Genomic DNA, 26843 nt, shown 5'->3' on the forward strand with positions numbered 1-26843 from the left:
ATGAGCAAAGATAGTCAACCAAAGCTCCGGTCATTCAATATTTTTCCGGACAGGAAATCAAATTTTTCCTTTGACAATCCGGCTGTGAATGGAGATCCTGATATGGCTGGAAATGAGTTAAGGTAATTAATCTATACATTTATATAATCTTTATTTTTATTCGTAAAAGTGCAATGTGAGATGTTTGATAATACCAAGATTGAGGTTGATATGAGACATTCTGTACGATTTGAAGTATGGGTATAAATGTCCAACTATATGTCTACCTTACTGTTGTCATATCTGACTGAATTCACCACTGTATTGAACTGTTTGGGTACACTCTAGTACTGTTATTATGTACCGCTATTCTAATGACTGGTATTAGAATCCGACGCGTCACAAGATACCTTCTTACTAATTCTAGGTCAAATTATGTGTTGCAAGTCAAAAAATAATATGAAAAATTGGAGATGGTTCAAATTGTGAATGGTCATAACAATGACCATATCAATTTCATTACTTCCACTTCAGTAAATGAGTGCATCAAAAGTTCCTGGAGATAGCTGTATCCGGCATGGCAAAAATTGATTTGCTATTCTGCACTCAATAAGCACTGTGCTAAAAAGCTTTATAAAAGAGAGATTATGCATTACCGCCGTATTGACGTATTGCACATTATTTTGTTTAAATAAACTGTTAAAGCTAAACAGTGTTTCGTGTACAGTAAGTCACAATACATTTGCTTTTTAAATTGTTTTCTTGTTATTTTTGCAGTTTACGGGGATTGAATGGATTTGTAGATAATCATGTCACACATGGATCGACATACAGGCGAAAATATTTTGCTGCACTCAAAACACTGAAACCTTTCCGTCCATCTTCAAAGTAAGAAATATTATTACTATATAGAATATATACGTATATAGATACCATGTAAGATGTTAAGCATGATGACTAACCTGCAGAAGCAGAGACTACATTTTCAAAGATACCAGAGCGATTTGTCAGTTTTTAAACAAAAGTGATATAACGCAGATCTGTACATAATACATTATTGTCAGTTGATTTCATGCATGTCATTTGCCTACGATATTTCCTGCGTAACTTGTCAGTCGATATTCGCACACGCGTATGGTTATAACTTGTTCTAGCGTATACATCACGATTTGATTGCAATCTGCCTAGGTCTGCTAAGGTAAGTAAATCAGAAATTAAAACGTGTCATTAATGATATGTTCATGCTCACATTGTGGTAGATCAAAGCCTGGTTTTGGTCTCTATTTTATAAATAGCTTGACGTAAAGTGTTGCCAGCTGATCAAATAATATCATAATAACACTTTATAGTAACCAGCATATCAATACATCACCGATAGAACTTACAAAAATACAAAATTTCAACTTCAATATGTTACAGTTATATACTACGTTAAGTCTGAAAATTATCTCTTTCAATTTTACTGATATGTTCATGCTATTCTGATCGTACTTTATTTTGAAGATGCTGATATAACGTAAGTTTTAGACCTACTAGGGACAGTTTCTTTGTCGGAAAGCTGAGAGCACACTGTGCTATTCTCTACTTGTTGTGTTCAAAGGGAGGACACTTACCTTATTTTTTGCTTCGCGCATTTACGTTTTCCCTCACAACATCAACCACCTACAAAATCTCTCTGGCGTTTGATAGATATACTCAGCAAGGAAACCACCTTCCAAAATCAGGTATAATGTTTTTGACGACGCTAGAACACTGACGTGCGTCGGTGAGACGATGCCTGCACACGGCATCAGTCCCGTAACATGTCAGTCAACCAGCCAACCAACCAACAACCAACCAACAATGGTCGTTTTTATTTTCATCAACTTTATGTTCTTTTTTATAGAGATGGAAAAATTCCAGTAAACAAAGTTGGTTTATTCTCCTATATCACGTTATCATGGATGTCCTCCATGATAATGAAGCTTTACAAACACAGAGACCAGGCTCTGAAGGAAGAGGATGTATGGGAGATATCAGACTGGGAGTCATGTGACATCAATACACTCAGGTAATATATTTATAATGGTTTTAATAGTACTGATCACTGCATCTTGCAATATCAAGATAGTTTATCATGTTATTCCATGAAGACATCATGGTATCCGTTCATGTGAAAGTTATTATTACACTATTTTATTACTGCTTTTCTTACTGGTTGGAAGTGCAATATTTTAGCAAAGTACAAAAGGCTGAATAGAGGGACTTGCTAAACCACACCTAATCCTGACGTAGTATAAACAGTTTCAGGATCCTGGCTAACATAGGAATCGTTGTCATCATAGATCGCACAAATGAAACACAAGTGGATAGCACTTTTCAATATAGAAAAAAGAATAAGTAGAAGACAATATTGAATTAACTTAATGATACAGCTGTTTCGTTCTTTTAGGACTGGCAAGTGAAGTTAAGGTTTGATTTTTAAACCTTGGAGAAAACTGAGGAAATTTGATAAAAGATTAGAAGAAATGTCACAATCTAGATGGAGTGTATAGTAACTTTTCGTATTTTGATAATGTTTTTATTTCTATTGGACTGTTTTCTTTTAATCGTTCATCACATTTCAAATATAAAACGCTTTTCATTTGTTCGATCGTAACATCAATGAATAATTACAAAGACATGTGCTCGTGAAATATGTTGAGAAATCATGTTCTTAACAGTGATAGCAAACAAACTAACCTATTCAAAGAACATGTTTTATTATTAGGTTAGAAAAAATATGGGAAGATGAAGTAGCTACATACGGGGCAAAAGGATCCTCGTTCTTAAGAGCTTGGTTCAAGTTCATCCAGACACGCCTCTATATAACGATATTACTTGTCTGCATCACTGCTGTGCTTGCATTTTTTATGAGCGTAAGTATGAATCAAGACGAATATGACCCTAATCATGTCCTTAACCTAACTTCTATGTACATTATATTCATTATCTATACATTTAAATGAAACATGATATCGCATCACTAACTTTGAACATTCGTGTGACGTATTAATGAGTAGCTTCAGCAACACGTGTAGAAATATACACCTATGTTTCAATTATGCACGACATGACACCTAAACGAAAAAAAGGAAGTCTATTCAATTCCGCGAATGCTGGTATTTTTCTCAAACTTCGGACAAAAAGTCTAAAAAGTATAGCACCTTTTGTGATTGTCACAGTAATAACATTCGCTTACCATAGGCACTCAGATGGATATATATATATATATATATTCAACAAAAATAGAAAGGTTAACATGTTTCCTTGGCGAATACCTGTAAATGAGTGAAAACAAAATGACGTTTGTGCAATATTAGAAAATGGTAATGTTTTACATTACAAAATCCAAGGGGGTTACCAAAATCATGCAAGCGTGAAAGTCTGTATTAGCGAAAGAGCTGCACGAGGTTTTCTGCGACTAACTTGTATCTTCGCTTGAATTTCATAAACATTCAAACTGACAACTGTTCCTTAGATCCTTAGGACTTAGAAATCACCGAATCTTGCTATCTATCAACTTTATCATTATGCCCCGGCTGTCACAAGTACAGAGAGAAAAGGCTGTAGGCGTGGTCCAGGCTGGGGAGTCTCGCCGTCGAGTTGCACGGCATTTTGGTTGCAGTGTTAAGACAATTTGCCAGTTGGTAAGTCGTTTAAACCAAAATAGGTCAACATCCGATCGTCCCCGAAGCGGCTGACCCCGTAAAACGACCGCCGGGAATGACCGTCTTATACTATTGATACACTTGCGCAATCGATTCGTAACCGCAGTAGAGACTACAAGGTCATTGTTTGGGCGTCGTGTGTCTCCCCAAACAGTCCAAAACAGGTTGAGGGTCTACCAATTGAAAGCGCGGCGTCCCTACACTGGACCCAATTTGTTGCGACGTCACCGTAATAATCGGCGTAACTGGACCCGTGTTCATCGCCAGGTTTTGTCTGCAACACGGTGACGGAAGGCGCAGAGTGTGGAGGCGATGAGGGGAGCGTTTTGCGAACTGCTGCGTCGCAGAACGTGACCGCTTTGGCGGCGGAAGTGTAATGGTTTGGGATGGTATTTGCAGGGGGACTCGTACCAGGCTTGTCGTGTTAAATGGCAATTTAACCGGCATTCGATATTTTTTAAGACCAGTGGTTCTGCCATTCTTAAGACGCCATGGCGTTGGCGCCATTTTTCAACGGGATAACGCACCAGCGCACATCAGTCGCATTAGCAGAACTTTTGCAGCAGAATAACGTACAGGTGTTAGATTGGCTATCTAAATCACCTGATTTGTCACCGATTGAGCATGTCTGGGACGTTCTTGGGCGACACGTGAGAGAACGTCAAAATCAGCCGTCAAACTTGCAGGAGCTGGCCCAAGCCTTGATCGCTGAATGGAAAATATCTCTCCTCGAATTATCCGCCGGTTTACGAGTTCCATGCGACGACGCTGCAATGCTGTTTACTTCGCAAACGGTGGTCATACCCGTTACTAATGGTGTTACCTTTGAAATTGACCCAACGTCCTTTACAGTCGAATAAAATCAACTGAACGCACAGTTTTATAATGAACCATGACTGCAGTTTTATCAGAATTGATCAATTACTTTATTCGTACATGATTGGTAAGGATTGATGAAGGGATTGATTAATTAATCACAGAATAAAGTAGTGTTACCTTTCTTTTTTTGTTTAGCATATATATATATCACGTAGGCAATTTGCCACTTTAATCATGTCGTAATTATCTAGCTGTTTATTACAACTTTCAAACATACTTTGTTGGGGATGTTGGGAAGCATGATGGTTAGGCAGGTGTGGAACGTTTTGGCTAGGAGATTTTATGCCGTAGATTGTGAATTATAGGAAACGATTAAATGAATGTCTTCAACACATGTGATACGCTAGAAAGGCGGACCGACAGATATGAAAGAGTTACTTGAATGATAATTACATTGAAGTTTAATTTTACCTAACCAAGTGATGGTAATTATTTCAGGGTTTCATTACTAACCTCGTCGTCAGCTACCTAGAGTCTGAAACTGCGGACTTCGGCTACGCTATGACGCTAGTTGCGGTAATTTTTGTCGGTCCAGTTATCAGAGCCGTATCATTTGCTGGTATGATTTTCTTTGGGGTCCAGACAGGTAATATTTTTGTTTTATCAATGTATAGTTATATATCGTATTTCTACTTTGTTTTTTATTTTACTACATGACATATTATTACGTCCACAATATATTCACCGAACATAAGTTTAAAGCCAACACATTGACGGAATATCTTTTTTTATATCTATAGAACAACGTTCACACCAAAGATAAAGGCCGTGTCTTTTGTAACGTTTTGGGGAAAAGCACTCAACTGTATTAACACAACAACCACTTGTTATGTCCACTGAGATGTTTTCTGTTATTATCAAACATTGTTTGTCTTATTAACAGTTATCATGAGTTTATCAATGTGAGTTTAAAATACAAATTTAAAATATATTTTGTGTACCATTCTATCTTAATAGATGGATATAATTCAATTTCAAAAAAGCAAATATAAATCACCCCAACATTCGTGTTAACTACTTGTTATGCCACATGTGTATTTCCTTTTAATTATGTATCTATTACTATGATTATTACTTTTAAGTTAAACATTTTCCCCTAATAGGTTAAACATTTCTATATGATACTGACATTCTTAGTTTTGGCATTTCACTGTAAGTCATAATTACTCCGCAAATGATTACAAAAACAAAGCACACATGGGTACAGAACAGGTTTATACAATTTAAGAATATCTTAATGTGGTAAAAACAGACCCATCTTAGGCCCATACCTGTCGTTGTCTTCTTCATATGGTATTTCTTTCAATTTTTTTTCAACTTTGTAAAACAAGTAACTCACGTGGGTAAACGAAATGCCACAAACCACAATTACTTTTTGTCTTTCCTCTATTCGGATATGTATAACTGTATCTCGTATATAAAGGTACAAGATTCCGAGCTGGTATGTTAGGTGTTGTCTACAAGAAGATTCTGAGACTTAAAAGCGTTAAAGGCAATGTAGCATCCGAGGTAAGGTCCGAGGCGAAGGCAAACTATGTATGGCAGTACTAAACGCAATATAATCAGCCTGAGAACCTATTGGTAGTTTTACTCATATGTCGGCCTGATAAATCGATATTATTTTTTTTTCAAATTTAGAATTTCCTAAATTCGTTTAGCCAGTATCAGTTTATAGAAGTTACAAGCATGTTACATATTGTTTTCTTATTTTGACCATTATTCTACCTCATGCAGGTGTCGTCGTGAATGAGTGATCGAAATTGTTTTACAAAACGTTGACAATAATTCTATCTTTTCTGTATAGATTTATACAATGTGTCACTACATTACCTTTAAGAGTTCGTCTTTGCATACATATGTCAAACAATATTTCCCATTTATTGTTTTATACAGTAAGTCATGATACTACAAGCAGAACGTTGTGTTAATACGTTGCTGTCTTTATAGATTGTTACAATATTCGGTGCCGACTCGATGAGGGTACTTATCAACTGTTATGCACTGGTATATTTGCTGGCTATCCCAGTCTACGTCACTATTGGAACGGCATATGCCTACTATCTGATTGGTTACTGGTGTTTCATTGCTTTCGCAACGTTTCTCTTCTGCTATCAACTACAGGCGAGACTTTATTCGAAATCTTGACATTAATTTTCTTAAATATGATGTATTGATCATTATTTTTCACACGAGGGTAACTAATCTGTGTTCTTATATAAGTAAAGAACGACTATTACAACGTCATTTTTTTCTCTAATCACTTCATTGGAACTAGTATTCAATCAGTTTTTATGATATATTATTAAATGAGAAAAAATGAACCAATATCAATAGTAACTAAAACCAATGTGAGCTTTTATTGGAAGCGGTAAGAAGAACTATACATAAACATATTGAGGTTACCCTTTTTAAAAGCTAAATTCTGTTAGAAAGTCAATTTTTCAAAACAGGTCTTAAAACAATTTTTAAAACACTTAATTATAGATTGAATGTTATTTTCATCTTTGATGCAGGCACGTCTCGCAGCATTTGCCGCAGGGCTCAGACGGAAAACGTTAATTCACACCGACAAAAGAGTAAGTTATTGTTAAAATGCTTAATTGGTTTATCTGTATTCCAACATGAAATTTGAACTCCTAATTGATTTCACAAGTGATGTATCACATGTTCCTTACTCTGAAATCAATATCATGTACATATACACATGGGATCTTGTACAAACCTGGAGTACAGTGATATTCATCTTTGATATATAATCAACAAAAATAAAAGGACAAAGTTTCCCCCACCCCTCACCTGCAATACACCTTAGCTATAAAGAAATAATGGAATATTTAGTCAGGTATTACACCAAGAATGATTTCCCATCTCGACACTCTATTCTAAAATCAGCCAAGCGTGACGATGTCATTTTCTGACTGCGAGCTTTTTTTAGTCCAAATCTCACGGCGTGGTCAAGGGTTTATTTTCAAACGAATAATTCGGTGGAGCTGCTGTAATGGTTTTTGAAGGCATCTCATGGAGTAAAATCCCCCTTAGTGGTCCTGAAGCAAAACTGCAATACCGTTCTATACAGAGACCAGAACCTCCAATCACATGTCCATTCATCCCTCCTCCCATATAGCCTCGACATTTTCCCCATTAAGTAACTTTGGGATGAGCTGTACAACATTCCCTTAAGGCGAATTAATGTTCTCACGAATTCAATACAACGGAGAATCCGTGCAGGGATTCGTGCAAGACGTGCCAACACCAGGTACTGACGTGTCATTTTTGGTATCCCACTTTGAGTAACTACTGACGACACGAGTGAAGTCACACAGATCTTTCGTCTATGCTATTGTATATATGTGACTTGTTCCTTCACACTGATATCATATTTTGTACAAATTTCCCAAAATGTCATGGATTGCATAATTTTGATTATACGTTTTTTTTTTTTTTTTTTTGAGGATATATAATGTAATTTATTCAATTGTATTCCATTCAGATTAGAAAAATGACAGAGGTTCTCAACAGCATAAAGATGATCAAGATGTACGGATGGGAAGACTCGTTCAAGTCAGCAATCACGGGTACGCATTGAGGCTAGTACCTTTGCATCACAACATTAACTAATGATATTATTTCAGGAACACATCGACTCTGTTATCTCTATCTCTATTATTAAACAATGTCGATACGTAATAAACAATAATTCATTCTATGTTTTAGTTTCGTATTGTAAAACATTTTCCGCAGCTATCCGGAAGAGTGAGGTGCGGGTTTTGCTTACCACGGCCATCATTAAATCCATCACCAATGTCATTATACCAGTCACGCCCTCTTTCGCGGCGATCGCTACCATCGGTACCTATCGTGCTTTTGGAAACGAACTCACAGCATCTACGGTTAGTTAATTCAAATAGAAATGAATGGATTGATATCGAAGAAGAGATATAATTTCAATATCAAATTCCTCTTTTAATGCCTTTCAGTATTTTCTCAAGTTAATCCTTCCTTATAATAATTGCAAGAACTAGTCAATGTAAACATTTACCCCCCCCCCCCCCCCCCCCCCACCAAAAAAAAAAAAATCATATATAAATATATATATATATATATATATTTTTTTTTTTAATGTAAAGCAGCCGAATCTAAAATTTCCATGCTAGCTTTCCTTACATTTTTATTCGAACTTGGAAATCTTGAAAACGGTTTAGATTAATCTACTTTCATTTTCAATCTAACAAACCGAAACAATTATTTATTTCCCTCTGAAATAGTATCAGGTAAAAAAAAAAGGAAAAAACATTATACATTTTATTTCATCTATTCTCATGCTTACAGGCATTTGGTCTGGTTTCTACATTGGATTTCTTACGGTTTATTGTGTCTTATGTGCCTTTTTCTATCATTGCATTCGGCGAGTCGAGAGTCACTTTTGAACGTGTAAAGGTAAGGCCAGGACGTATCAAACTACTTCTGCGTGAAGTAAAAACTTGACATTATTCATACAAATCAATAAACCCTCGCGAGTTAGATAATGATTAAAACACGCTAGGATGTATCTCTGATAAGTACATTAGACAGATACATATAGATAAAAAAAAGCAAATGACTATCTGTATAAAATTTCTGAAAATTAACAAATAGGGTTTCTTTGTTCTCAGATGCTATATATATATATAAATGTTAAATATTAATGATTAATATATAGAAACTTATACAACACTTATATTTAAGCATTAGCGTTTCATTTCGGAATCTTCGTTATACATACATTCGAGGGGATACCATAAAGCTTTGAGTCTTACACGTTTTCCTGTATGTTGGTAAGATTCACCACATCCAATTCACGTACCTAGTGGTTTCACGCAGCGTCATATTATTTCTGCATTTCTATGGTAAAATGGATAATAATGAGAACGGAGTGATTAAGTTTATAGTCCTGGATCATTAATCTGTCAAACATTAAAAACAAGTCACTATGATTTATAAGGAGTCTTTCCCTTCTCCTGCAACTAACATCCGCTGGGAATTCTTCCAAGACAAGGAGAGTTTATAAGATGACACCTGGACAGGACGACTATATAGTAACTAGTGCTAGCCCGGATAACATTCACACAGTGCACAATATATTGGTTAGTAGTAGCGTCAGACCTTAAATCTGGATTCATACACATGTAGTTGGCATCTGTAACATAGGTATCAACAAAGCTCTCCTATGGCATGAAGTATGGAAGGTTATCATCAATGCTAACTCGATATAAAGGCCAGTCCAGATGATTTTGGATTAAGGATGTAACCTACGATGAAACACTGCTTTATTAGTATTATTATAATTAGAGTAAACAGTAATAGATTGAATGGAAAGCAGTCACACCTCTTATGAGGAATATAATACCAACCGACTGGAGCAAGTGAACCAATGAATTAAGAATAAATGAGTTGAAAGAAGCTATAGAGGGATTCTGCTTCAATGTGACAACGCACCAGTCCTCTTTCATTCGACTCATTATCCAGTTCTAGCCCCTAGTGACTTTGACATCATTCGGAGACTGAACACTATATTCAGGTGATGATGAGTTCCACTTATTTGGTATACGACTGGCAAACTATACGGAACAAGTGTGTGAACTGTGAAGTGGAAACCAGCAGTATGAATCCAAATAGCTTGCTCTTTCTTTGTGAAACATTAAGTTGTTTCATATCCACTGATATAGAAAGTACAATATATCGGCTGTAGGATAAAAACATGAATAAGAAATGTTACCTGTTTATCTTAGATACGAAAGCAAAAGTCCAAAAGTAGATCAATGTCGCATTAGTATAATTTGTCTTAAACTCTATTACATGGCTTCGAGTTGATGAAATCTATTTCAACCTTTTTTATCCACAAATAGAAGTTGCTGTTAAGAGAGGAGTTCCAGGTTCCTAGCGCGGACGTATTAGACGATTCGAACAATATTGAGATACAAGATGCTGTTTTTCAATGGAACTTAATGACCGATTCACCGGATGACAAGTCGAAGAAAAAACATGAACGAAAAAACAAAAACAAGAAAAATGAAAATAAAGGTAGTTTCTTTTATATAGTTTACTTCACAAATAAACTGTGTATTTTGAATGTTTACTCTATACCTTTGGCAAAATGATATAATACATTTTGTATCAAATATTTCTTTTCGATGCGTTGTTCTAATAACAAAACATTGATTCTTACAATTGGTCATATGGGACAGAAGTTTATAGGAAAGGGCAAATCTAGTTTCACAAGTTAAATGATATATATACCTGCAACGCATGAAACCGGTCTAAATACGCTGATTTATTTGGAGAATGCCCTGCCATATGTCTGACGATGCACGACATAATGAGCCGTACAGGCCAACGTTCTGGTCGAGGATGATCCAGTACTGTATTTGTGTGCTGAAAACGGCTCCACAAAGCATATGTCGTTTTAACGCATACTTGAAGATATCTCTTTACAGTATTATGAAATTATTATTACCCAGTGGTTAGTGAACAAATGAAATTGTTGTCACGGGAAATACGTTTGCTCTTCAAATATATCAATCTGACCTGTCTCAGTAAATCTACAGTTGTGAAATGATAAAGAATTGTTTTTCGAACTGTTTAATTCATGTTTGGAAATGATCACTAACCACTGGTTATCCTTAAACGGTCCTTGAACAACCGGGGCAAGGTCACCAAGCTAAAATCATTTGCGATTTATATGTTTGAAAACACACACTATATTCCGGAAAGTGAATTGAGCTACAAACTGACTAGTCAGCCAATCAATTACATTTAACAATATTGCTACCATATTTGCATATAGTATTCAAACATGCAATTTTCTGAATAAATTCCATATGCATGAACATACACGTTTTAAACTTCTGTTAAGATTCTCAAGAGCGGTCTATAACATTCCGTCTGCAACTGGACAGTATCAAGTTTAATGTGAAAAAGGTAAGCCAATATAGTTTTATTTTTGTTGTTTTTTTTTTTCCCCAAATATAACCATTATCGTTAAGCTCTCTAGAATTTCGTTTGTACGTTTCACTATATATACTAAATATTCATGTTATATCTGTATATATTGATGTCAAAGTTATACTCACTTTGATGGCATATTACGTGGCTGTATCATTGGCATGACTTACGAATACGAAAGCTCCAATTTTGGTTTTCAGACAAATAAAAAAACTTTGTACATAAGTTCAATATATGATGACTGACAAACATAGCTAGACATCACTATTAGCGATAAAGAAACGCAAATTTAAAGATAATGGCAAGCAAGGGGTAATATAGAGAACTTATTTTTCTATTCCGACGCGGGTTTTCCTTTTTATTACACTATTTGACGTTTTGGAGTTAGGTAAGCTTTTGGTAAAGTCTCCTTTCGAAATTTCGTTAATTTTGCATGACCTGAATTTACCTATTCCCCTTGATTTTGAAATAATTCTGACTGAGAAGCTACTGCTTGTCAAAAGTATATAAGTAGTAGACAGTATTCTAGTCTAACTAATAGGAGTTATTTCTCTTATGAAATAAGATCTCATCTCAATATTAAGTGTAGCATCTTATCTTTACCAGGGACAACTTGTCGGTGTATGTGGATCTGTCGGTGGCGGTAAATCCTCCCTGATATCGGCTATTCTTGGAAGAGTAAGCCATACAATTTTTTCATTCTTCCCCCTCCCCCCAATTTTGCACCCATTAACATGTGGTTCAATACAAACCTAATTAAACCATATGAATGAAGAGCTTTTTTTTTATATCATTGTTATATTGAACAGATGCAACAGATGGCCGGACATCTTGCAGTACGTGGAAATGTTGCCTATGCTGCTCAGCAGGCATGGATCTTCAGCGGTACACTGCAAGAAAACATACTGTTTGGCAAGCGCTACGATCCTGACTGGTATGTTTTGGAAAAAACAAATCATGCATTCTTTGTACCCCATGACGGATAATTATATGGCCGAATCACTCTAGAAATATGACAAATCTTCAGCTTCGCTTCAATAATGAAAATAATCAGTTACGCTATATGGTATCGTGACTCATGATTTTTTTTAAAAACATGAATAACATCTAAAATCAGTAGTTAAATACTTTCACTTTGTGTTCATATTCGTCCCAGATTACAAAACATAGTGATGTCGCGTTACGTTATATTTTGTGTCATTCCGTAACAACAATAGAACCATATTTACATAACATAGCGAGAAAGAGATGAAGAGGATAATGACTTGGGATCGAACCAGCAGCATGTTCACAAACAATCCGTCACTTCATCCATCTTGTCTACTTTCTGCGCTTATATATACATCAATCGCAGTGCGCATTGCAACATTACAATAATTGAAGTTGAACACATAGTTGTGGCAAGCAATTATGACGGTTGACAAACTTCATAGTGTCAATTGCTACTTGCAGGAAAACTGACTCTCACTATCAAGCAGTTAAAAGAGGATGCTACAATAATGGTATTTCTTCTTGAATTTAAAAATAGCAATAATATGACTGATTGAATATTAATAAGGTTGAATTTCTTTTTATTTCGTTTTGTTTTCAACTATTTACATGTTTTAACTTGATAAACAATTACCAGGTACAAACAAGTGGTATATGCCTGTGGTCTTGAGCCTGACTTGGATATGTTAGCTAACAGGGATGAAACAGAGGTGAGATGTTGCATAATTTTCCAGAACATAACATTACATAAACAAAAAGTGCAATAACATCCATTTTATTTGAACTAAGTATATACATAATGTTATTAATTCATTTATTTTCAACACTAAGTAGTCTGGTACATTTCATCGCACTCTCAATTATCATTAAATTTCTTTTTTAAATAAAAACTTTCAGATTGGTGAAAGAGGAATTAATATTAGCGGTGGGCAGAAGCAAAGAGTGAGTCTTGCACGTGCAGTCTACAGCAAAAGCGACATATATCTTCTTGATGACCCGCTTTCGGCAGTGGACGTACACGTTGGCCGGCATTTGTTCCATAGATGTATCAAGAGACTGTTACAAGGAAAGACTGTTATACTGGTCACTCATCAGTTACAGGTTAGCCTTAGTAGATACCTGTTATAAGTTGTCTCAGTACAGTTCGTTGCGATCTTAAAATGTTTGAGGTAATAGAATCTAAATACAAGGTATATTTAAGAAACTAGCTGTTACCATCTGCAAATGTTACATGAATGCGAATGACACTATATAAAACTAAATATAAGTATATCGATCATTATCTTCTTGTATTTCACCGCAAAAACTAACTTATAGGCATGTAAACCCAGCTTACCACAGTTATCGCTTCCTAATATAGGTTACATGACCTTAAATAGGAGCAGCACTGGCATCACTTCCCTCACGCAACCTTTTCCTGTACACCATACAACCTAATTTTCATTTCTTTAACCCAATGCGCAGCCATGTATAGGAGCATGTCCAAATCATAACCAGGTTTCCAATTAAGGCGCATATTTCACTAACTGAACACAACGTAATAACTCTGGATTTTTAAGGCTACTCAAACATACACTCTTCATTATTTTACGTGCGGTTTCCATGCGATTGGCCAGTGTAGAGACACATACGTGAGAAATGGTTGTTGCACAGGTATAATTTCTTTGTAAGGACTTTGCTACCAATTGATGAAACTTCTCAGAGCTTTTTCAAGATAAGTTCTCTGGAAAAATTGATAATGAGCAGTAAATGTTGAAGTTAAGTGACAATTCTACTTCATGTTCGACTGTTCGTGCTAAAATGCATTTACTTTTGGTATTATGATATGACCGTGCTATCATTATCAATATAATACTTTGAAAGTACGGAAAATAAAAATAAAAATTGAACTGAAACAAGTTACGATGAATACTACAAAATGTCGTTGTTATCAACGTGACAACACATTATTATTTGGGAGCGGGTCTAATTGTGGGAGGAAACCGGAGTGCCCGGGGGAAAGCCACGTGGTCGAGCAGGTGACCCCGTACATGTTCATGTCCGTTCCTGAATCGAACGTTACCACTACACCACTCAACCAACCAATAATTTAGATTTGATGGTTGGTATACGTTCTTAGTCTTGACTATTAATTAATATACATTAGATGCTAAACTGTTGATTACGTACTAGCATTTTTATTATCATTTGATTTAATAATGAATGTGAAATTAATTGACAGTACCTGAAGGATTGTGATGAAATACTGGTCATGGAAGAAGGTCGAATCGCTGAGAATGGATCACATGAGTCTTTGCTGGAGCATGGTGGTTACTATAGTAAAATGATAGGACAGTATCATGCTACGAGCACGTTCACAACAACCACAGGTAGATTTTCACATTCTCTGTAACAAAGACTTAAAAGCATCAATTAACTTCATGATCGAATGTACGTATTGATCATTATACTACTTGCCAGGTTTAAGTTTTCGTAAATGAAACATGGGAATCTCAAGTGCTGCGAAGCGATGTAACATTTAAAAGCAGTCATATTAATTGCCTTTCTGACGCATAACCACCAAGGGAGGTAATCTAGTAAAATCGCAGAATTCTTAATTGAAACACAGAGAGAATGCTTTAAGCATTTTAACACAATATATCACGAGTAAAACCACCTTTTACCCCTGTCTCAGAAGACTGTTAAGAACATGATGTTACCAAATGAGATGGATATATATCATTCACGAACACATTTAGGTAACGGATTGTATCATTCCTTATTAAATGTTGATGGTGACTATAAAACATCTCACATTATTTAAGTACAAAATTAATACAAAAAACAACTAACTATCGACTTGTCAACATGATCTAAATTCAAACTAAAATTAAATGAAACATGAGTAAGCTATGAGTAATAAAGAGATTCACAAGGAGACCCAAGGAAACTACAAGGACAATACGACTGATTATGTCGGAAGCTTTATCTGCAATAAACATATCAAAACATAAAATGACGATTTCAGTTCTATTTATTAAAAGAGAAAGACGAATCGCCGCCATGCAGAAGTGAGGATGATCAGTGTTCTTCTGACCAGCGAGGAGAAGGTGATGAACAACAGAAGAAAGAAGAAAGTGATGCTTCCTTTTCTAAAGAAAGCAAAGGTGAGGTAATACTTACAGTCTTGGTGATATAATACAGTTTACATTTTAATTGTTCATCTAAATGAGTATAACTATTAAAATGTAATGACATCAGTACCATTCTGATGTTACCATGACAAATATCTATACATTTATGACATGAAAAGTCAACGGCACATTCCGTTGTGATACATACAGGTATGCTTTATTTTTAAAAGCCTATAGAACGAAATATGTTGAAGGCATTTCATTCCATTTATAGTTTGAAACGCGCCCCTATAAGTTTCTTTTTTTTTTCATTTCTGATGGGGTTAATTGAAATGAACACCACATTTACAAGAGTCTCGTTTGTAAAAGGAAACTTATTAAAAATCCAATTTTGCATATAAGCACATCTTGGCTTTAACTGTGTTTGTCAAAAATACTCCACTGCCTGCTCAGTTCCATTTATGAAGTCGTATAAGAAAATTGATCAAAGGTTGACATCGGATTATTGAACAAAATAGCATTACAATCTCATGAAATCATATCATAAGAGTTTCGGAGATTTCTCTAATCATAATCTATAAATACATGTATATGCCTCTATTTATACGTGTGTATACTTTATATCACAGGAAAACTGACTCAGAAAGAAGACGCCGGATCCGGTATGGTAACGTTTGGGACATACAAGTCGTATATCAATGCTGCCGGTGGGTTCATTGTAGCGGCGGTTATCCTTCCTCTGTATATTCTCCCCTTGGGAACAGTAGTATTCGCGGACTGGTGGCTTGGTTTATGGATAAAGGAAACGGTAAATTGAATTATACCATATATAGTATAAACTATAATTTACATTTCTTTGTGTGGTTCGTTTTACATTTGTATTAAGTTGATAACTTATTGTGATACTGTTTACTCATGAATTGTGTGATTTATGAAGAACTCATAGGGGCTTCTGACCAATCGTCAGCATCTTCTACTTAACACATTCTTCCGTCAGAACATTTCATTTTTTCACCACCATATCCTAATCTAAATTGAAAGAGTGCATTTGTCCACTTGTAATATAAGTTTTATTTCCTATGAAAGATGAACGGGTGATACAGACATATGTTTGTGTTAATGACGTTTTATAACATTAATCTATATTCTGTCTCATCCTCTTTCTCTTACGTATAACTTTACTTGTCTTGGACACGGTATCAGTCTTTGACCAGTACATTTTTAATTAGACTGAGACTATCACTCACTTATTAAAGGTAGATTGTTAACTGAAATATGACACATTTAAAAATCTACAACCACGAGAGACATTATCAAAATAAAAAAAGGGGGAAAAAAAAACTATCATTGCTTCATTTCAATAAATAACAATAACTTGGATCTTCTATTCAGATATTATCGATCATATCTAACAATAATATCTTCCAATTTTGTGCATAACAAAACATAATACCCTTATTCACGTTTATCAGTGCTGCCTGTGGGTTCACTGTAGCAACAGTTATCCTTCCCCGATGCATTCTCTCCCTGGGAACCTATTAAAAAAACATGGGTTGGTGATGCAGCAATGTTGCATCCAAATATATAAAGCTGCCTTGTCCCAACAGATTTACATCCCTGAAATGATGAAGTTTACACGAAATTATATCTAATAACTTTGCTCCTTTACTTCTAAAGACATTAGCACAAGTGTCTCTACTACTGCAGCAACTTTCATTGATGGGGGCCTATGAGAAACGTCCATTTCGCACCAAATACATATTCAGGAATTATTGACAGACACTCTACATTGCGCTCATTTAGCAATGGCTAATATGATTATAATCATTTCGTTGTCAAAATAATTGACTTCACGAATATAGATATCTTTTTCCTCATTGCAGACAAAATCTCCAGAAGCCACACCAAAAGCAATTATTCCTGCCAATGGCTCGATAGCTATGAATATAACATCCAACCGTCTATACCAAAACATTACAGAATCCACGGATGTCCAGACTGGCGACGTTGATTTTTACCTTAGCATCTACTTGGCATCAATAGGGGCGATTATACTCTTGTCGACTTTAAAGGCTGTAATAGCCTCGACGGTAAAAGAATTTTCCTTTTCTTTTTTTTTTAAAGATAAAAGCAGTTAATTTAAACGTTCAGCATATATAAGTAACGACGCTTTTGTCATAGAAGCTCCAACGGATGATTTTTACATATACAATGAGTGAGAATAGACATGAATATAGCATTGTTGTCTACAATGGTAAATTAAAATGATTTGAAAAACCGCATCAAAATCGGCCGACCTAATACAAAGATATTCACATGAAATGTGCACTTTTTTCACCTGTAATTCTACTACTAGTCGATATGATGTTGACTCGCGCTGACTTGAGATTCTATCGGCCGTGACATCGCAAGTTAAACGACTGGTCTCATTCGCTATGGAAAGAATAAGCGAGATTAAGATCAGCATATTGTTTTATAGTTTTGAGGATTAAGCCAACTCTGACGACGGTATTATTTGTATTTAGCAAACATGTAAAATTTGTCAGAATCGATTTAAACATATTTATTTTCAACCTTAATTTCAGTCAGCCTTAAAATAAGTGATGATGCACAAGTTACTATAATTGTACGTCTTTTCCAATATTTTTAACATTGACATAAGGAAACATTTTTGATTCATCGAAACATGCATATATCTACAATTGTTATCATATAAATAAAAAAAATATGTATGGCTGTATTCTAAGTCACAGGATTAGTATTTTCAAACAACATTGTATCCAAATGGAACGAAACATTCAATGTAATTAATTTTATTATCAAAATATTCCATTCATTGGTATACATATGGCACCATAAAAAGTAGTTTGACTTTTTTTCAAATACACGTAGCATTATTTACTAATGAGTTTAATTGAAAGCAACCAGGCTACTCAAGGGTAAGGTAACCTGGAAGCATTGTATACATTTTCGGAGCACAGATGAGAAACATGCGTTTTTTTATGACAGAATTTCTGTATTCCAAAGTTATACACCGTGGAAGCAAAACGGACACTCAAATGCATCAGCAATACCCAGCAATCTTGAAGAAGGAGTAGGCGGTAAAAGGTCGCTACATGATTATCCGATTTCCCAAAGCTCATTAATAGAGACAATAGGAATAACTAGATGAAATTCTATGTAACGATCTATAAAATGTGTTTTGAGATATTTTCACATATCTGTCAAGGTGATGGTAAAAGCTTCCGGCAGACTGCACAACCGAGCATTAGACAATGTCATGAAAGCACCAATGGCGTTCTTCGACGCAAACCCAACAGGGCGTATTCTCAATAGGTTCTCACGAGATATGGATGAAGGTAAGCGACAGAAATAAGAGATATTGAAGACTTGATTTTGCGGCTAAAGAAGTATACCGTATATCAATTTATATCCATTTACGAATAAAAACAATACATACATTCGGATAAAACTCCAAATATTTACGTTGAGTTGTTTTATTCGATGTTATAGGAGGCTTGAGTTGCTTTCAAGCGCAGAATCATAAGTTACCGGTATGATCACCGTGTTAGATATAAATAGATTAATTATGAGATAGTTAGAGGAGAATGTTGGCCATTAATCGTACAAAGCATGGGCCAGTTCCTACATATGTGACAACTCATTGTGACGTTTTCTCTCGCGCTGCAATAGAACGCCCGAAACATGCTCAACTGGAATAAAACATGGGATTTTTATAGCATGAACATTTAACCAGATTTCGACAGTCAGTCTTACACCTTAGATTGTTCTACCATAGGAAAGTTTCTAATGCAACTGCTGTGAGCTGGCGCGTTATCCTACTAATGGCGCCGACGTTTTGGTGTCATTAGAAGGATAGAACCATATTTTTTTTGTTAATCAGACAGTTACATAATTGATTGTTTATCTGATGTAAAAAGAAACAAAATAATAAACAGAAATGCGTACTTTTTTCAGGTGATGTATTTTTGCCGCGTTCTTTGGACTTTCTACTTCATCTCATGTCCATGGTTTTTATATCACTGATAACTGCTGCTGTAAACCTGCCGTGGATTGTGATTGCTTTCGTTCCTATTGTTCTAATTAATTTCGGAATTAAAACGATTTCTGTTGAATCAATAAGACAATTCAAACGATTTGAAAACGTCTCTCGGTCACCCCTCATTACCCATGTAACCACGTCAGGAGCTGGCTTGTCCACCATTGTCGCCTATAATCAACAGACGCAGTTCATCATCAAGTAAGATCATTTAGTTTGCTATGTAATAACAGATACCGTTGTGGTAATACACAACGCACTAGACGTTTGTGCACATGTCGTGGACCATGCATTAATTAATCATTCTATGGGTTAGTTTCTCACCTTAGAGAGTGGCGAGTAGTGCACCCCGATCAACAAATAAAATGGTATACAGGTATATACGTGACCATGCATTAATTAGGGGTGAGTGTTATACAGCAGTAATGAAAACAAGATTTCCTTTCTGACGTTAATGAGTGTCTGCACATATAGGCTGGTGGCAAAACACATTAAACTTCCAGTGTATGTAAATATTCAGTCTGTATGCCATATATCTACATCTGTCCAACCTTTAGATTTATGGCTTAATCATGAAATATACTTAGATTTACTCATATACATTTAGAAAATAGATAGACTATATCGCACACGTAATTAGATTTTCTAGATTGATCAACCACGATAGAATAGCACATCGGTGTAATAGAACCGAACAAAATGCTCATAGATTGTCAATAGCTTATTTCGTCCAGATTTACTATCGTGCGCACATCACACATCTTGTAACGTTTTGCATTTTGTGTGGCTCTTGCAAATTCTGTTTCATTATACCTTCATTTAATACATAAATGGCCTACTGTGTAATGTGATACGGCCATGTCATCAACATAATAACGCTATTGTGATGTCATAAAAATATATTATCTTGACGTCTCCATATGATTGTCTCGGTATAGTGAAACGGTACTGTCGGAGTCAAAATAAGTCTGCTTTGAATGGAGAATTTATTTGAGACATTTCACGCTCTTTTCCCTCAAAAAACGAGTTATACGATAAAAAAGTTCGCATATTTTTTAATTCGTTTTCCAAATTAATGAATGCGTTTAATCCATTCCTTATCCCGTGTAACTCATAAAATGTTATCAATTTACATGAACATTTTACATAGAAATATATCTATAAAAAGTACTGATTCCATTCACTCGTTTTAACAATTAACAGTTGTATGAAGTATACGGATGTGACGTCAACGGCAATGATGTTATTAGAAGCGAGCATGCGCTGGATTGAGTTAATGCTCAATATCGTTTCGTCTTTCATGATTGTGGCAACCACTCTAACCATGGTTCTTACTAAGGGAACAATCGCACCGGCTTTAGCTGCCGTGTCCCTATCATTGACAATCAGGGTGAGTTCCTTACTATTCATATTCATCGTCTGCCTTCATTTAACGTGTTCTGTACTTGTCTTATCCTTACAGAAACGTGTTTCGCTTTTAATGAGTTTTTCGACCTGATTTAAAAGACATTATTTAAATAAAATCTTCATGCAAAGATGCTATAAGATACCACCATTTGATAGAAATGTTAACTTATTTGTTAAAACGATTTCAACAATTTTATTAATTCAAGTTTTTTTTTTGTCATTTTTAGGCAATATATTAGTCATAAATGCATTGAAATTAAGGTTGATTGCTTAAACCACGTGCGAACTTAAAATTATACTTCTAGGGTGTATCTGTGATGCAGTTCTTGATAAGAAGTATGAACGACGTTGAAACAAGATTTACTTCCATCGAAAGGATCCACGAGTACGAGTCTGTAAGCACACAAACCATGTAACAATAATTATATCCGGTATCGCCAGGCACTGTCCGATACATCCTGTTTCGTATGTCATAAAAAAGAACCGTACATTTAAGATGAGATAATCAATATTTGTATCAATTTTGTCCTGGACCATTCCATACTGGGAATAAATAAACGAAATTTGGGGAAAATACCACCGTACAGATGACCCCACACTAAGCTCACCTACCGTAGGCAACGTGAGGAACACTCAATTAGATTCATTGGCACTACTGCGTTGTATGGCTGCAATAACCACAGATACTCTGATTAAAATATGTCCAGTCCGGGACAATTAACACTTTATTCTCTCCTATCTACTCGTAGTCACGGCCAGAGACATTCCAGAGACAATAAATCCGGCGGAAATACCTGTATGTTTGAAAATTTAATTGATATTTTATATAAACTATCGGGTCCATTATGTTCTTACTACTTAACACCCTTTTCCTATTTCCGTGTTATGAAAACTTCAAGTGGATTCGGGTAATACTGTTTCTAATGACCATTGGAAACTAGCTTGGAGACGTCATAAAATTATAGATGATGTGACATACATCAAACTTTTTAAACATGTCGTATAGATGGGCGCGATCCTTCAATAACTCGCCAATTAATGAATGTTTAGTTTGTTTATAAGGGAGCGGATGCTATAGACAACAAACAACATTTTACACCAGAATTCTGGTGAAGCAGACATTCCACCATACTTTCAAAACAGAAATACCTATGTAATTTCACAGTTACTCCAAACCCATAGCATCTTAACTCTTAAACTTCAAACAAACGTTGCAACAACTAAATGTAGAAGCAGATTGGTGAAAATCATGGAGAAGTCCGGAACACCTTACCTTAATGTGTCAATATTGGACTGTCCGTCTTCAAATTTTCTGACATTTTAAATTGCATAATATATACAAAGTGAGATAATGACAGCTCTCAGACAAATCCCTAATATCGTATGTGCCATCCCCGAACAGTTATAACACTTCTAATTCTACATTGCATGGAGTTCGTAAAGACATTAACTGTCTTTCCGTGATTTTCCATTCACTGGCAAGTGCATTGGCCAAATGAAGGAAGTTATGTGGGATGGCTGATCGATTCCGAACTAATTTGTTTATTTCATAATGCAGGTATTTGATTGAGGATAAATTGGGGCTATATGGAGGCCAGTCGTTGTGTTGTGTCTGAACGTGAAAAAAGAACGCATACATTTGTAAAGTAAATTTTGAAAACCAAATTATTGTATCAATACTTCATGCTATTTCTTAATTTGAATGACATTTGTGTATATTGGCAGTTCTTTGCACTATATTCACATTCATTCAATACCATTTTAAAATTGACATGTAATGTTAAATCTACCCCTAAATCGACATAATGCATTGTATAATTCTGCTATCCAGTGATGAATTGAATGTTTATTCTTGAAACAAAAGAAACTAGACACAGAAGAGGACACTACCTCTGTGGTTCCGGACGAGAGTTGGCCCCGGGAGGGAGGTATTGTCTTCACTGACGTATCGATGCGCTACCGGAAGGACATGGAACCTGTATTACGGAACATACACTTTAATATCAAACCGAATCAGAAAGTCGGCATAGTAGGCAGGACAGGAGCCGGTATGTTCTTCTTTTTCAAGTTCAACTGGACAGATGCATACATGAGTACATTTATGAATATTACTGTAAACAGTAAACGTTAAAGAAACACTACAACAATATACATGTATCGTGAAACATTTTACAAAAAATGAAACATAAATCATAAACTGCAAAAGATAGGAAAAAGGTTTTGTTCCTTGTATTGGTCTTGACAACATAACGTAAGAGTATAATCAAATGTTGGAATTTGAATCAAATTTCACCAAGACATGCTTAATTATAAAACTTATTTTATACACACGTAATTGCTATTGATCGATATATTACTCAGGTAAGTCTTCTATGGCCGCGGCGCTGTTCCGATTATGTGATCTTTCAGAGGGGCATGTCTACATAGACGGAGTGGATATAGCCCAAATTCCGCGTAAAACTCTCCGATCCCGTCTGTCCACCATACCTCAGGATCCTGTCCTCTTTAGCGGCACCCTCAGGTACACTATATGAAACAACAAGTAACAAAACTAACCTACCATACCAAAAAGAGAGGTAAAGAATAAGGTTAATTGAAAGATAATGCATGTACCCATGATTAGTTCATTGGTGACAAGCTGTACATTAAATGAGTCCATGGTGTAAACTGATAGATAGTTTTTTCTTTGGTCGAAGAACTCTCACTATAACAAACCGTATATGTCAAAGTTTATATACTCGATATGTATACTTTGATCGAATACGTATTATGCGCTATCTGTCCAATCATCTAACTATCTAAACTATTCTGTGGTTAAAATATTTAGATATCAATTGATCAGTCCTTTGTAAATTGACACTAATAATCTCGTTTTATTGTATCCTGTTTTAATATTTCAACGTTTTGTATGCCTATCAATTACCAAATCCAGTAGACTTAATGTTTACAATTGTATATGGTTACAGGTATAATTTGGATCCATTTAATCTGTACTCAGACGAGTTACTTTGGGCAGCCTTGGAACAGGTCCACATGAAAGAAAAGGTAGCCATTAACATGTTCTGATCATGGGAAATATTTAGAAACATTCGATTTCACTGAAAATATGAGAACTTTCATCGCAGCTTTATATATGTAAAGAATCCATAGCAAGTGTCTTGAAATATAAATTGTTTTTTGGTGAAGGTGAAAAAAGACAATAGTGGCAAGCGTTTGGTTTACTCTATAGTAAAAGTAACCAATAAACAGTATTAGCATCTGTTCCATTCATTTCGACATACAGAAGTAAGCCTGTTTTATGATGTTATTTCAGTTGCTGAAAAATACAGTAACCTTCTAAAACAAGTTCTCTCATATCATGCCATGAAAACCGATATTGTTCAAAATGTTGAACCAAATACCACGAGCTGTTAAATCTGAAGTTTAGTGATAATTTGCCTTGTACTCGATTGTTCATCCTAAAGCTGATTTTTAGTTTGACATCATACGGTAATCCTCACGTTACTATTACAAAACACGCCTTACAGAAATTGAATAGATATATCAAAGCGACATTGTTGAAATGTTTAAATTGTAACAATGTATTAATGCACCTACGAGTCGCGGACTAGGAACTAGTATTAACCCTATGTGTGCCGAATACAGGAAAAAAATATATGGCAAGTGTATTTTGACAAGTCCCACAGTTGAAGGGTGATTATAAATATGTTTGTTTGCGTAAATATTTTCGTTAATTGTCATGTAATAAGTTAGGTAGGTTTTAACTTCATTCTGATAATTTAGGTACGACAGTTTCGTGAGCAGCTCGACTTTGAAGTTGAAGAAAACGGAGGGAATTTCTCTGTAGGCGAAAGACAGCTGATTTGTTTGGGTAGAGCGATACTTCGAAAGAATAAGGTAAAGGAAATTAGAAAATTCCATCTTCTTTATGTTTTCATAAAAGATAAATAATTACACAGGAATGCAATGACTATGGGTCAAACTTTTTTGCTTGTTGTGATAACCTTTTGTTAAATTGTCTTATTGATAAAGTGAAAATACGCCGTGCAAGAAAATTGGGTGAAGAATATCTAATGTAATTTAATGTATGTCTTAAAAGGCAAATATTGTTTTATAATCATATATAGTGTATATGCTTTATAGTCAATTAAAGGCTAAAAGTTTGGTAGAGTACAATCGTTGTCGTATTTGTCAATAGATTCTGGTCTTGGACGAGGCCACAGCGTCCATAGACACCTCCACAGACGCTAAGATTCAGCAAACGATCCGCGACAGTTTCTCTGACTGTACCGTCCTGACGATCGCGCACAGACTCAACACCGTACTACACTGTGATCTCATTCTAATCATGGAAGCTGGAGAGGTATACTAATGAAAATACACTGCATTGATATGATAAGCAATACCATCTTTAAAAAATGGACCTAAAATTATTTACGATTGCATCACATCTTAAACCTGACTGACAAAAATGTATGTAAATACAATATGTTGATAAAGGATACATGTGTTGATAATAGGCTATCAGATAAGTCATCCATTTCGCTACGATGATAAGGATACGATATAGGCATTGCTTAAAGGGGCTTAATACTATTTTTTCAAATACAACAACATTTCCTCTCGTCTTGAAATTCACGACTGAAAATAATTGAAAATGTTCAATATCGTCGATGACATCAAATACTAAAGATAAATCTAAACTATAATTCAATGATAATACTTAAACCCGGAGAAGGTATGAATCCAACACAAGCAAGCTATTATTTCTAGTATGCTAGCATATATCTAGAATGCTTAAACATAGCATTATTATTAATGATAAAACACGATATAGTACTAAAAGGACCATAATGGTCTTATTTCAGTGTAGAGCCGGATGTGCTGTAGTGGTTTAGTATTTTTCTCATACATGATTAAAACAAAACTTCTCATTATGAAAAGTTTATGTAATTATGTAATTACTTTCCTTGCAGATTTTAGAAACTGGACACCCACACAATTTAATGGCTAACCCTCACTCAGTTTTCAACAAGATGATCCGAGCTCAAACTGTGAAAACGACATTACAGTGAACCAATCATATTTCTCCTTAAGTTATCATTTTATCACGTGGCACGTGACAAAATCAAACACACCGAAACCAAAATTCAAACAATTTATATTTCAATTTCTTCAATCCAATAATTTTGAATCAAAATGTCTTGTCTACTTCATTTCTGCGATAAACAGATTTGATAGTTTTTGTATTAGTGATTGTCAGTTATAGAGAATTATCTAATTACCTTGTTACTCCTATGAAGCTTGTAGCTTTATTACAGGAAAATTGACATCAATGACAAGCTTTGTTATATTCACATAATTAGAGAATACATTATAAGTGCCATAAAATATCTGCTTTTTTTTGCGAGGGTAAAGAAAGACAAAAGTGGAGAACCTCTGTTGAGTCACTTTGGTCTTTCTGTCCTCAGTCAAAATGCAGCTAATATTTTGAGATACTGATCATGCATTATTGTTATCTTGAAACCTTATTGACAACCAGACCATTAAAACTTCAACTATTTTGTTGTCTAATATTTGTTTATTGAATATTGCCTGATGACGCGCCCCAAAATAATTGTTCCGCGCGGAAATCTAATTCCAAACTTCAACGTATATGACAGCGATTTTATGAATTTTCGTAAATAAACTTGGTCATTACAACGTATAAAATAGCTTTCTTCAAGAGTTTTTTTTTTATCGTTA

The 26843-nt window shown here is 35.2% G+C and overlaps 1 protein-coding gene across 1 annotated transcript; it reads left to right on the plus strand.

Moving 5' to 3' along the window:
• LOC132546210 (ATP-binding cassette sub-family C member 5-like) lies at positions 1-26173 on the plus strand. Its single transcript, XM_060209921.1, has 31 exons — positions 1-122; positions 757-867; positions 1865-2029; positions 2729-2876; positions 4986-5133; positions 5971-6056; positions 6495-6668; positions 7061-7123; positions 8038-8122; positions 8289-8437; positions 8877-8984; positions 10433-10607; positions 11440-11504; positions 12135-12206; positions 12338-12462; positions 13156-13228; positions 13416-13619; positions 14740-14887; positions 15542-15664; positions 16261-16439; positions 17515-17721; positions 18861-18990; positions 19610-19892; positions 20895-21081; positions 21404-21493; positions 22963-23146; positions 23460-23619; positions 24065-24143; positions 24882-24995; positions 25297-25461; positions 26075-26173. The coding sequence occupies exons 1-31, from the start codon at positions 1-3 to the stop codon at positions 26171-26173; spliced, it is 4221 nt and encodes a 1406-aa protein (XP_060065904.1).
• The last annotated feature ends 670 nt before the right edge of the window (positions 26174-26843 follow it).

Source organism: Ylistrum balloti, unplaced genomic scaffold (genome assembly GCF_031769215.1).
Source record: "Ylistrum balloti isolate Yb309-2 unplaced genomic scaffold, AGI_CSIRO_Ybal_v1 Utg369876, whole genome shotgun sequence".
Classification (NCBI taxonomy): Eukaryota; Metazoa; Mollusca; class Bivalvia; order Pectinida; family Pectinidae; genus Ylistrum; species Ylistrum balloti.

What these genes read in the sequence shown, in the direction of transcription:
- LOC132546210 (XM_060209921.1), top strand. Translation starts at nt 1, where the DNA reads ATGAGCAAAGATAGTCAACCAAAGCTCCGGTCATTCAATATTTTTCCG. An exon ending in TCAAGTTTAATGTGAAAAAG is followed by an intron (nt 11,505 to 12,134) that starts GTAAGCCAATAT and finishes TATCTTTACCAG; the next exon opens with GGACAACTTGTCGGTGTATG. An exon ending in AGGTCCACATGAAAGAAAAG is followed by an intron (nt 24,144 to 24,881) that starts GTAGCCATTAAC and finishes CTGATAATTTAG; the next exon opens with GTACGACAGTTTCGTGAGCA.